We start from the raw sequence: 14085 nt of genomic DNA, 5'->3' as shown, positions 1-14085 counted from the left end.
GGCTCAATGTGATTCAAAACATTCTAGCACTCTAATATTACCAAGTAAATTCATTTCATTGGAACGAAATCAAACTGGAATACTTCTTTATATACTCATTACAGAAAAGCTCCTACTCATTTAACGTAGCTTGAAAATATCACGTGCAAATCTGGTTTCATTCCAAGGTGCCCAAGTGGTGGAAAAATCGGAGGCCCTCCAGAGCGTTCCATAGCCCAAAATATTTCTATGCCATAGAACTTTGTTGACTTTGATATGTTTTAAAATGCCGTAAATAATCTGTATCGCTCATAAATTGGTGATATTGTATTTTACATAATTCATATGAATTAATAAATTGCTGAACAAATACTAAACCACAGAATGACCGTAGCAGCCAACCCTAAAGACGAGGATTTAAAGTCTACGCTATTCATGAGCAGCAATTACAATAGAAGTAGGGACTTCTTTTGGTTATGCTCTCGAATCCCTGTGCCTCGTGTAAAAAGTGCCCAAAAACATAAAATAGCTGGCCGAATGCCAGCTGCATACTACCCGAAATTGTCTGTTGACCATATTTCATCAGGAGGATTGTGCAAGTCTGTTCCATGGCCCACTCTGTGGAATTTTACAGTTTAACACAAGCTAGGCAACAGATGAGAAATGGTCGGTTAGGTAAATCAAAATTTCACGGTGTACCTCTTAGCAACAGTGCACTTGCACGAAAAGCCCACCTGACCATTTCCCTTATGGTCACAGCAATCGAATGCACGTTCAAATGCTTACAAGCATTTTGGAGTACTTATTTATGAACTTGACAAGTTAATCCATTCACAAACAGTTTCGCACAGGCGACCGGAAACGGCGGCAGATTTTAGCCTGCATCTTGTTTCTATGGCCTGTGCTATTTGAATACCACAAGAAGCCGTTATGAATTAGTAAAACTTTTGTTAAATTGTTAAAAATAGGAGTTTGTTTGTTAAAGTTGTTTTGTATGTTTCAACGTTTATTATTTGAGGATGAAAGTCTTTTTTCTTTTGTGACTGGTATAAGCAAATGTAAACACAAAAAGTGGTATCTTTCTTCCCGTGCGGTGTCCAGCATTCAGGCCAACACATACAGATTGTTGTTTCATATCACTTATTTGTTCAGTGACATTTCTTTAATCATAGTTTGGATTTGCAACTCACTGTTTGCCTCATTTCTTGTCCTTTTTTTCACCAGAGCCCGTATCCTAGCTATCGCCCTGTCACCAACAGCTTCCGGGAGGAGGAGAGTCTGAACGTTATCAGCCCCAGGCACTAGCATACTTTGCCGCCTTGGTAAGCCATTTGAGAAAAGCCAGAAGTGCAGCGCCGCCAATCCGCGGCTAACAACAGTGTATGATTTATGGTTCCAACAAATCCCCGGCATCGTCCCAGCCGGCATCGGCATCTTCGTCCACGGCGGCAGCTTCCGATCGATCGATGAAGTGTAAGTATTGCAGCCCTGAACGTCGAGAACGAAGTGCGTCCTTATTTCCCCCGGGATAAACAATTCTTAGACATGAGAAGCATTTCACCATCCAACTGTCCGGTCGGGGCCGTCTTTATTTACGGCATCCCCCGGGACGGGACGTCTGTCTCGCTCATGATAATTCACGGTCACCTCAGTTCGGTGAAGGAAGGTGTGCTCTTCACCTCTCGGTGGACCGGGCGGAGGACGTTCGGCACACAAATAGGTCACTGTGATTCGGGTGGATAATTTTACTTGTTGGTCGTTAGTTTTCTCATGATTAATTACTTTTTTCATGAATTGAAAAGGTCGCTCGGATGGAGCAGCAAATTGTGTTGCCACTGGCAGATGACACTACCGGTAATTGCCGGTTTAGGGAGTTTTAAGCCGGAAGTAGCTAAATTGAATTAAATTATACTACGTCTTTAAGCGCAAGAACGACGCTTCGAAGTCTCTAAGACTTTTATTAAATGTTCTTTGTTCCGATACTAACCATAGCCAGACAAATTAAGTATAAATAATAAAAAAAAAAACAATAGATAACTTTATATCAGCAAACTCTCGGATGTAATAGACATAGCTTTTTCAATAGTAAGGAAAATGCACGCGATCGATCCACGAGCACATGTGGGTCAATTTTGAGCAATTCAAATAGAAGGATCTTACATAAACAGACCGGACCTCGCTAGGCAGGTGAAGGTGTCCATAAGAATCGTAAACACTCACCTTAGTGTGACGACAAGTGTGTCCGTCTGTCAGCCCGGCAGAGTGACATGATAAAACATTTATTACGCCCGCGCCATTGTAGTCCTCGACGGTGGTCGCTTAATGACGGCAAAGACGATGTAGAAGCGCGTAACGATGGTGGCGTTTTATCGCTTCGGACCGGTTTGTTATCTCTTTTAATTATTTCACCGGACATCGGCGGAGATGGGTTCGGCGGGGTCTTGAGCATTTCATGGAAAATCAGATGTGTACGTTTGGTTAATAGTCGATGTTTTTGGATTGAATAACAAACAGTTATATATTTGTTTTTTTTTTCTGATAAATACCCATCCACTCCTCACAGCTAAGGTGCAAACTAGCTTCCGCCAGAATGCATCATCGATCGGACGATGGGGCCGATCGACTACGAATCCGGTAACCATCCCGACCAGTACGGTGGTGAGCGGGGCGGGCGATAGCTACGGATACACGCTAACGGGAAGTCCCAGCCCACCGCACAGTCCCCCGATCAATATGCCCCCACCAATACCGCCCCGACCTGTGATACGACAGTCAAGCTTCACCAAGATCGGATACATGATCAACACAGCCGTCAATGGCACTAAAAAGCAATTTAGTAGCAGCAGCAGCAGTAACAGCGGCAGCTCTGGTGGTAAGTAAATTTGGCATTTTACTCTGGTTTAGTTTGCCTTACATTATTTTACAATCCAATATTTGTTCTATGTGATAATATACACACGTTATATTTAAAAATGACTGTTTCTTTATATTCTTATACTATCATCGAGATGCTTATACTTGGGTGGTGTCTTTTTCATATAATAGCTTCAAAGTATAAATCTTTCCCTGTCTATTATTTTCTTAATTCTTGATGTATCACAAACAATCAATTTCGCAAATAATTTAATTAACTTAAAATTAATGAAAACAAAACAAAATGTATGGATCTACAACATGTTTTATAGTTTTTCGAACCCACGGCATCTGACGTGGTGTGTCCTTGCGTTACCGCTGGACCATGAGCACCACCTATGTAGTAGTAAAAAATGATCTGTTTCTAACTACGATCGTGTAACCAGCCCTCAACAGCTATCAGTTCTGAAAAAGGATTATCACTTGCACGTACGTTTGTTCATTAATTAATGCAGGTTGCTATTGGAAAGATAACCGTCACATCAATACACTGGTAAATTAAATTGCAGATGTGAAGTTTTAAATGTACGCTGACAACCTGAAGGTACGGATTTTGAGCCTTGGTTAGTATCAAGTTAACTCCCAAGGTTGTTATATAGACGTTCATTCGTAACCAACGTTTGAATTTACTTCTATAATAAAAAAAAAGTTGCACCAGGATGGAAAATATATCTATATTAATCAGCTGCTATCAAACATATGATTTCTGTACCAACAAATCTGTTTGATTGCAATTTAACGGAATACTCCTATCTGTGTATCTACATCAACCGCCGATTTTAACGTCAAAAGGAACTGCTGAAATGCTGTGGTGATCCAACCTCTTAAATCAAGTATTGCTCCGTTCCAGCAACCTTGAGTGTGGTCCCAGTTTTGACTAGTGGTGGAAAACCCGAATCCCAACTGCGAACTCCAATCCTCAAATCCGAATCTCAATCCATCAAACAGTCACGAGGCACTGTAAATCAATCAATGCCAATCGATAGGAAACTGCTTATCCTAATCTGAATCCCCATCAAATCACAACTGATAACTTGCTTTTCCCGTGATAAAAACATGCCACATATTTCCGTTGTGAGGTTCACCGTAGTACGTAGCTCTGCTGATCTTAAAAATCAACTAACGCATCGAAACGATGTTCTTCGCAGGCATTGAAAATCGGACCCAGTGATTTTTGTTTGTAACACTATCTAAAGAAGATTCACAATAGAGATTAATATTTTTAATAAAAATCTAGTGAAAAAATAAATCAGATACTGGTCTGAATCGTTGTCACTCCGTGGGCTAAATGGAATGGTGAAACACCTCAGATAACCACCGTTAGAGCCCCGCTACACGACCCGCAAAATCTTCGCGGTTCGTGTAGCCGCGTTCTGCGGTACCAATGCTGTTGCCAGTCATGACCCCCGCCAGCCAATGATAAAATATCACCGTAGCACGTAAATTTATCACCGTATGTCCGTTTATTTTGTTTTTGAGATTTGTTATGTTTACATCTATTTATTCTTCATCTTCTTCTTCTCGCGCATTTGAGTTTGCGGTAGCTGAAAAAACTTCGCGGGTGCAGTTTTCGGCTCACGGAGCTGAAAAGTTTTTGACGTAAACTTCTCGGTTTTTCCCCTCTTTTCGCCGCGAACTTTTTGAGTTTGCGGCTCGTGTAGCAGGGCTCTTATACTACCAAAAATAGGTTCAACATTTTTTTCATCAGAGATCATCCTCATCATCAATCTATGATAAATCAATCTATTGCCAATCCATTCTATTCTATCAAAATCGAATCAAATCGAGCCACAAACTAATCAAATCTCATTCAAATCTCAAATGAATCAAACCTAATCTGAATCCGTCAAATGGGATTCAATCCATTAGAATCCGTCGAGGGATCGAATCTTCGAATCTGTCGATTAATGATTCTGCCAACACTATAGCCGGACCAGTCATCCGCACAAAACCGTCAATTGTAGTTCACTCCACGAGTGTTCGTATCCGAGCTGGTGGTTATTCGAAAGGTATTAAACGCTTCGCAATTCGCCCAAAAAACTTCGCGCGTAACGCACGCCAGCAACTGTGTCACGAGGTGCACGCAAAGCGCTGGATAGGTGCAAAATGGAGTATTTTGTCGGTGGTTTGATGCGAGTGAAGATGGTTTTCTCACCATCCAGCTAAGCGTGTGTGCAAGATTGTGGAGTTGTGCCGTGCAAACTGCTTGTGGCGAAAAGAACGCTGTCGGAAATAGTACCGCGGTGTTTGTGTGTGTGTGTCTGAGGTGCGTGAGAAAGAGAAAGAGGAGATGGGATTCGAAGAACATGTAGAAGATAACACGCATTTAGAGTGAGAAGAAAAGAGATCATGGGGCATGGATTTCTATAAGGACACATACGTCCGTATGGAGCCGTGCCATTCCGGTTTCTTTTTCTACGCTATCGAGTGCGTGTTTTTAGTGCTTTTCAACATGAATTCAGCAAGCTTGGGTTATTTTCCGACCGCGTACGGCATCGCTTTGGTTGCAGATTGCCTGGACAAGTGACATCATTCATGTCCTTTTCGTCGAGATGCTTGCGAGTGTGGTGGAAAAATCGAAACCATCAAGAAGTTAAATGTCAATAGTAAAAAACGACCATCGATTGCAGTTCTATTTGTGATAGAACAAAATAAGATCGGTGTGTCTTCCTTCGAAGCCAATAATGCCGTGAAAGTAAGCCTCAGGACTCGGTTTGCTAAGGAAAGAAATGGAAAAAAACGCTTGCATGACGTAGAAAAGCGAATGTGTCAAGACGAAGAAGAGATTTGGAAAGAAGTTTGTCCACTACTGCATGCGAATCCGGTGGTTCCGTCAAGGTCTGGTTGAATGAAAGAGTCGGCAAGTGTTGGCGGATCGCGAATAGGATCCACGGATGCGGCCCATTGGTGTATGTGTGTGTGTTGTGTTAATGTGTGCGGTTGCGAGACTGTGACGTAGGGATTAGAAATTAAAAAGTGGTTTTTCTTAAAGCCTATGTTTTTGAATTATTTTATTCTAGTCCTCTTCCGGGAATAACAGTTAGTTTCTTCAATGTCACATTTCGTCCGCAACATCGGCAACCGAGTTCTATAGTGTAGATGTAAGTTGCAGGAAATACTGATAACTACGATTCGTTTACCGATGCCGTTTTTACACTCAATTTACTATCCCCAGTCAATGTGAAATCTTCCAAATAATCGATGCTAAATGTCGCCCTTTTGTATCTCTTTCGTGCAGCGTGTTGTTCGTAAGACATAAAACGGGATAAATTTGTGTTGATGCAGGAGCGGTCAAAAAAGCGAATTTCATTCCCTTTCCAGTGCATTAGTGTTATAAAGCGCAAAACGTTTCACTGTTGTTTCGCTGCGGCTTCGTTTCCATTGCTTCGCAGCAGCAGGCTCCAACAGAACCGCATCTTCTCAACGATATAATTTTTTTCGCTTGCAACGATAAAAGGTGGCATCTTCCCGTGTTCCGGCGGATCGATTATTGTGGTCCTTGGTTGATCCATCGAGAGAAAAAAATCTGTCACTAGAACCGATTCCGCTGATTCCGAGTTGTGAATTGTATGAAGTCCCACTCCGGTAGTGGTCGCGATTGGATTTGACATGGCCGGTGAGTGTGTTCTATCAAACTGTTCTTTTTATGCCTTTGAAAGTAGGATGAAAATTATCAAAAACCACCAACAAACGACATTCTAGTGCAACAACAAACAACCATAACCTCACTCTCGCTCCACATCGGCTTCTGTGATTGTGTACCATTTTCTAACCCCATCTCTCTTTTGGGTTCGCTACCTTCTTCTTCTTCACTACGCTGCTACGTTATCTTTTGACGTTTCTAGTTAAAAAAATGTAGATTTCTTCATTTTGGGGAGAACCATAAATTGGGTTTCTTGCGAACCCGCGAATATGCTAACGCAGCTTTGACGGGAATTCTCATATCGATATGTTGCGAGCATGAAGGAGACGACTACACACAGCACCTGCTTGCGATTTCTCGGGCGTGAAGAGCACCGCAAGTAGGTGCGGAGGCTACGCGCCGTCCTGCTCGCGCCTGTAAGTACGTTATGTTTTGCACATTCTCGTGAAACATGTGCTCCACAATGTTCTTCCGTTCCGCTGCTTTTGCATCCTTTCGAAGTAGTATCGAAGGAGAAAGTTGTCTGAGAGTGGAAATTTCACAGTGTTTTTTTTAGTTTAAACTGTGTCTGCAATTGTGTAGTATTTTTCAGTCATTACACAATGCCCTATCCCGGAGGCCTCCATCGGCTTTTAAACCATCGACAACCTAAACCGATCAATGAAAACCCATAATAATAAAAAATAAGCGTAAACCAATTTTTTTTTATTTAATTGGAAATTTTTCCTTTTTAACCACTGGTTTTACAACAATTGTTCAGCAATTCAGAATGTTGGGTATATATCTCCACATAGTCCAAGTTAAGCATCGATCCATCACGTCGCAATTTGCCATTACCCAACCGAGAATAAATCCTACGTTGGAAAAGATGAATGAGTGGGTGGATACAGGGAGGGGAGGAGTTGGGGTGTTTGTTGTGTGGATCGAAGAGAGAAGTTGAGCAGATTAAAGCACCCCACGATCCTTAAGCGCCATAAGCCAGTGATTGTGTCATCCTTGGCGTCCCCCGGATGATTACAATGCAAGCAAAACCAATTCATTCTCCAAAGCATAAAATTGGCCAACGTATTTGGCCTCGTGCGACCGTTTTTCTTGATTTGGCATATGTTCAATACTTGAATTCGGTTGATTGGGATTTAATAGACTCTCCCGGTAGTGGACGAAGAAATTTATACCGTTTTGTGGTATAATAGAAAACAATTGTATGTGGTTTAAAGACTATTTTGTCAACTATTTTGTCAAAAAATCCAGCAAAGCTAATGACTGTTTTGAACACTTATTGTCAACAAGTATAGTAAGGAGTCTCATAAAGAGAAAAATCGATACATATAACATCGGTTGAATGAGAAAGTTAAATGTTCATAATTGCAAAAAGGCTTTTGTCTGTTTACATAGTTCTTAAATTATTCTCTCATTCTCAGCAGAGATTATTTTTAAATTCGTTTTTCTGGCAACTGTTTTCAGCTGGTTGATGACATTGATAAAAACAATAAAATACAATCGTCGTTATTACTCATTGCCGTCCACATTTTATTTTAATTTTTTTTTCTTTCCAAAACTGGGGCGTTGAAGCAACCTTTTAACGTTAGCGTTAACCTCTTAACGAAAGGTGACATTAATTTCCAATCGATTCTATCCCATTTTATCCATTATGCACACAGCAAATTACCTTCTTCCGTTGCCGCAGGCAAAAGGAACTGCGGCACGCCACTTTATCCCGCGGGCGGCAAACTCCTTCGTGACGTCGTAAGGCACACAAACAGGAAATTGGAAAAAGTGTTCCTCTCCGAGGTCGCGCCGCACAGACAACGTCATCTCCGGAGTCTGTACTAGCTGCACTTTACTGTTTCTAGCCCGAAAACCTAACCAGAGACAAGGCAAATTTGGTTACTCGGTTATGGTGTGCGGTAATCCAGTTGAGCGTTCGCAAAAGTCTCGTTTCCTCTCCACCATTCTGGCAGTTTTTCCATCGGTATGCCAGGATGTGATAATGGTTGGTCGTTATTTTTAATCTCCCCCGATATGTCGTAGGTCTCGATATGGTCCGCACTGGCCCGGGTGGAACTTTAAGGGACTTTGCTACGGGCCGGGAAAGTTACCTTGAGCTACAAACACGCTTCAGACGAAGCGTTCATTAGGTCGAATGATACGTTATTGGCTTTACTAATTGTTCGATAATTGAGAGTAAAACTAGCGCCAGCGATCGTTGTTTATTTGGGAGACACCGGCTTCGAAGCTTTGGGAAACTTTGGCAGGACATCTTCGATTTATTGTTGGGTAATGCAGCATCATTGCAGGGTTCCCGCATTCGTATTGAGGAATTTATACCGAAAGGATTCGAATACGGAAGGATTGCACATCGTGTGTGCAAATTAGATTTTATTAGATTGAACTGTTCTCAATGCGCACACTTTGGATATTGTTGCTGTGAGATATAAGCTTGACGATCAATGGATTGTGAACAACTCTTGTTGTTATTCGAACATTATGAATGAATTTGCCCCTCCCTCTCTCCCTCACCTGAACCCACCCCACTGGTTAAGTTCAAAACAAGCAGCTTCAGATGCTAAAGGCGTTTCATACGATGCGTAGATGGACACTAATAGTCGAATCTTTAGTTTTGAAATCAGCGGGTTCTATCGAGATAAAGTTAGCTGATTTCTGATTATATTACCTTGACAATAGCAGTATTGATTTATTATTTTTTCCCATTACGTAAGTCTTTCTCCAAGGGAAGAAAATTATGATGATAGAAAAAATGACACCATCATTTGATTCTTTCAAAGCGGTTATGGATGCCACAGCTTTTTTTTTATCTTCCATTTTTCCATCATCGAAAACAATCTTTCATTTGAATAATTAACGAGAGTTTATGTTTCTTTACATCGATGTATGATTCAATTTTATTTTATTTTATAAATGGATGCAATGGATCTCAGACTTTTCAGAGGCATTTATATGCATGGCATAACATTTCCGACTGAAGGATATTTCTACGTAAAGGATATTTAAACTGTTTGAAAGACTTTATGTGAGTCTATGCCTGGTAAAGTAATGCAATTTTATTGTTGGATAATTTTTACTATTCGTTCAATATGCTCAAAGTAAACGTAAGTAAACTTGTTTATAAAAAAGGTGCCTCCGAATGACCTTTCTTTGGAAGAGTCAATCGACTGTGAATTGTATTTGTTGCAGTTGCTGATGCATTTTCGCGACAAGCTATCAAGATATGCCATTTGTGCAAGGTCCCCCCCTCTAGCACTCCAAACTTCTGCCCCTTTTAGGGCGTGTACAACAAACAATTAAAATATGGACAAATTTGTTATATCAAAAATGCTGCATAGCTGATAAGATACATGGCGTGGGGGTTTGCTTATTTCTACGTACATGACGAACTACAACGAACAGTATTCACGTGTTGGTGTATCAGCTTTGCTTTAGAGGTTGGTTGGTGAAGCGGTGTCGCAATCAAATGTTGATTAGAGAATGTGCTCTGATTGCGAGGAGAGTGAAACAAGAAAAAGCCACGACAAAGTCACCTTTCGTTCCATTTCTCAATGGTTGGCGTGATGCTCGAGGCTGATGGTTAGTTGGACCGCGTTCCCATACGCACTAACCAATATTTACAAAATGGAAACAATATTGAGGATGCATGCGACCAAGACCAGAAAACGTTCAGCACCGTATCAAGATGACGCATTGATTAGGCACTCTTTATTGAAATGCATCACAGTTCGGTTTTAAAAATATGCCTCTCTTATCGTTTAAATAATCCTTTCATACCACACCAACTCTAATTTATTATACCTTCTTCCTTATGTCTTGCAGGTAATGGCGAAACATCGTGGTGCTTTTCACAGATAAAGGGTGCCCTGGACGATGATGTTACCGAGGCCGACATCATTTCCTGCGTCGAGTTTAATCACGACGGAGAACTGCTGGCCACCGGTGATAAAGGTGGACGGGTCGTCATCTTTCAGGTAAGCTCGAAGCATCCGCCAGGAAATCTTGCAGCATCCTTAACCCATCCCTTCGCTGCAGAGTTCCATGGCAGCAAAACTGTAACCAGCGAATCGTACAAGAAAAATCGCACATTTTCGCGCACATTCAGTCCACCGGGCGCGCACACAGGCAGATATTGATCATGAAGAAATGAAAGTGCTCTCTTTGGCCTCGGGCGCTGATGTCGAAAAGCCAGTACGGCGAGGGAGGGGGGTACGCACGGTTTATGTAACACACCGGTCCCCGTAGAACCGGTCAGGTTCCTTTTCATTTTCATTGACTGTGTGTACGGGATGTTTTGAAAGAGGTCGAAAGTGTATTGCACTGGTGTCAAACTCATGGCCCCGTTTTGCCCGACTTTCCGGCCCACGGTGCCACAACGTGTTGAAAAATTAGCAAAGAAAAATATTTCTTAGCGTAGCGAAACATTCTCAACTCAAACTCCAATGGGATTTGGGGATCTTTATGTATACAACATCTTCTCTAAACCATAAAATCCACATACCTTTGAAGACTCTCAGACACCACACAAGGTATGTTCTTGGTTTTTTCTTTTTACGAAATAAAAAACATAATTATAAAAACTAAAGCATCCATAATATGTTTATCTTTAATTTATCCTCGATGTTTACGACTAAGCAATTTTGCACAGAACTACCCAACAAGTTTTGTTGAGCAAAATTTTTTGCCTTTGCCTCTAGAAGAGGGTACTAACTACAAACTTCGTTTGTTAAATTGTACATTAGTGACAATATCGGCCACCACCACCACAAGTTGGGGCTTTAAGTTGCTTTCGTAGAGATTGAATGAGTTGAACACATGTTTGAACAGTTAAATGATCAATTAAGTATTTGATTTACACATTCAAAATGCATAAAAATGAAAAGGTTGTTTTTAAACGTTGAAAGAAACATTTAGGAAAGTACATGATTCAAACTCAACATGTTTTATTCTTAGCTCTGTCCACTTGGCAATAGTTGGTGAAAGATTTAAGAGCTAATGAATAAATGATGAGACTGGTACCCACCCAGATGTGCTAATTGCTGGAAAAACAATTATAGTTGCGACAGAGTTTAGTCGGGACTCTGCGAGCAAGAGTTTAGTGGCGAATGAACCGAAACGGATGTAAATTTGACACGTGACAAATGCCGTATGAATATGGATGATCTTAACTAGCACCGGCACAGCTGTTGTTGGTTGGGAGACGCCACATAGATGCGATTACTCGCAGTTGGCTCAAAATAATTGTGTGTTTCTCTTCCCCGCACAGAGAGATCCTGCATCGAAAGCGGCGTCACCACGACGCGGCGAGTACAACGTTTACTCCACCTTTCAGTCGCACGAGCCCGAGTTCGACTACCTAAAGTCGCTGGAGATCGAGGAGAAGATCAATAAAATCAGATGGCTCAAGCGCAAGAACCAGTCGCATTTTCTGCTCTCGACCAACGACAAAACGATCAAGCTGTGGAAGGTGTCGGAGCGCGACAAGCGGGTCGAGGGCTACAACACACGGGAGGACAATGGGAGCATACGCGACCCGTCGTCGATCAGCGCGCTGCGCGTACCGTCGATCAAACCGATGGACCTGATGGTGGAAGCGTCGCCGCGTCGCATCTTCGCGAACGCGCACACCTACCACATCAACTCGATCTCGGTGAACTCGGACCAGGAAACGTACCTGTCGGCGGACGATCTGCGGATCAACCTGTGGCACCTGGAGATCACCGACCAGAGCTTCAACATCGTCGACATCAAGCCGGCGAACATGGAGGAGCTGACGGAGGTGATCACTGCCGCCGAGTTCCACCCGACCGAGTGCAACGTGTTCGTCTACTCGAGCAGTAAAGGTACTATCAGGTTATGTGATATGCGATCGTCGGCGCTCTGCGATCGCCACGCGAAGCTGTTCGAGGAGCCGGAGGACGTGGATATCACCAACAAGAGCTTCTTCCGCGAGATCATCAGCTCGATCAGCGACGTGAAGTTGAGCAACTCGGGCCGCTACATGATCTCGCGGGACTATCTGAGTATTAAGGTGTGGGACTTGCACATGGAAACGAAGCCGATCGAGACGTATCCGGTAAGTAGTAGGAATCGAAGGAGATGGAAAGGAGCTGCTTCCCGTGTATGCAAGGGGGCCTTAACTAATGCTTTCCCAAACCATTTTCCCTTTCGCTGCGCCATAGGTTCACGAATACCTCCGCACGAAGCTGTGTTCGCTTTACGAGAACGATTGCATCTTCGACAAGTTCGAGTGCTGCTGGAATGGGAACGATTCGGCCATCATGACCGGTAGCTACAACAACTTTTTCCGCATCTTCGATCGGAACACGAACAAGGACGTCACGCTGGAAGCTTCGCGCGACATTATCAAGCCCAAAACGGTGCTGAAGCCGCGCAAGGTGTGCACCGGTGGCAAGCGGAAAAAGGACGAGATCAGCGTTGACTGTTTGGCCTTCAACAAGCGGATCCTCCACACTGCCTGGCATCCGCTCGAGAACATCATCGCCGTGGCCGCAACCAATAATTTATTCATATTTCAGGATAAGTTTTAGCTAATAGTAATAGTAGTAGCGAGGATAATTAATTATTATTATAATTATAATGATTATTATTATTATTATTGATAGATTTTCCTGAGGATATGAAAAATGGATGTGGTTGTACGAGACACGGTGGTGAGGAAAACAAATGGGTTTAAAAACGGGGAATTTGGTAGATGGTTCCGATCGAGCAAAAACCCCGTTCTACTGGAACCTGATGCAAACGAATGCCTAATGTTTCGTGCACGGGAGAACGGATGTAGCGGTTGGTCAGTGCAGCGAGCTGGATGTTTGATGCCCGGGGAGAGAAGAAGGAGTAAGTGGGAAGCGAGTGTTTGCCTAGGTAGGTAGGGAGTAGCAAAAAAAAACGAAACCTGTAAAGAAGTTAATGTCGAGCAAACGCAGAACAACAAATGATGGGGAAGATACAATCAAATGCGATGCAGTTGAAGGAAAAGCTGTGTGGTACCCGGGGGGTCATGATCAAATGGTAAATTCATCCAAAAATTCAAAAACGCTAACCGTACTGAAAGTTTTTGTCATTAAATAAAGGTTTGTGACGGACCAGGAAAAAAGGGTGGCACGGCAACGTAAAACCGCGGAAGGGGGCTTCATTGCAACCATGAAAAGGGGATCTCTTTTTCGTCGCTTGTTTTGAGAGATTATTTGCCTGTGCTTTTTTGCAATCCTTTCGCTTCCGTACGTGAGTGTAAGATCGTGCAATCCCAACCCCCCTTTGTCATCCCGGTCAACGATCATAATCCAACTAAGCATTGTAAGGAGCAACACCAGAAACAAAACATTTGAAAAATAGCATCATCCAGAGGGAAATCCATAGCTTCAGTACTAGCTTAGCAGCGAGGGCATGAAAGCGGCGGCACAATTATTCGGGAAACGCCATGCGTATGGGTAAGCACGCGCGGGTATGTGTGAATGTGTAGTGCGAATGCATGGAGTAAAAGTTCCCCTGAGAAAAGGAGTAAGAAAGTTTTGATTAGCAGGGGC

General features: G+C 42.6%; 1 protein-coding gene across 1 annotated transcript; it reads left to right on the top strand.

The window, feature by feature from the left end:
* Positions 1-1361: 1361 nt before the first annotated feature.
* Positions 1362-13381, top strand: LOC131284752 (protein phosphatase PP2A 55 kDa regulatory subunit). Its single transcript, XM_058313613.1, has 5 exons — positions 1362-1452; positions 2465-2851; positions 10364-10515; positions 11808-12617; positions 12724-13381. Exons 1-5 carry the CDS (start codon positions 1362-1364, stop codon positions 13090-13092), a joined length of 1809 nt encoding a protein of 602 aa, XP_058169596.1. The 3' UTR covers positions 13093-13381.
* Positions 13382-14085: the final 704 nt, after the last annotated feature.

Source organism: Anopheles ziemanni, chromosome 3 (genome assembly GCF_943734765.1).
Source record: "Anopheles ziemanni chromosome 3, idAnoZiCoDA_A2_x.2, whole genome shotgun sequence".
In the NCBI taxonomy this organism is placed as follows: domain Eukaryota; kingdom Metazoa; phylum Arthropoda; class Insecta; order Diptera; family Culicidae; genus Anopheles; species Anopheles ziemanni.
The sequence above is the reverse complement of the archived record's forward strand: the minus strand, read 5'-3'. Positions and strand labels throughout refer to the sequence as shown.

Coding starts and splice junctions, on each gene's coding strand:
- LOC131284752 (XM_058313613.1), top strand. CDS start 1,362: ATGATTTATGGTTCCAACAAATCCCCGGCATCGTCCCAGCCGGCATCG. Junction 1,453..2,464: donor TTCCGATCGATCGATGAAGT/GTAAGTATTGCA, acceptor TTTGGTTAATAG/TCGATGTTTTTGGATTGAAT. Junction 10,516..11,807: donor GACGGGTCGTCATCTTTCAG/GTAAGCTCGAAG, acceptor TTCCCCGCACAG/AGAGATCCTGCATCGAAAGC.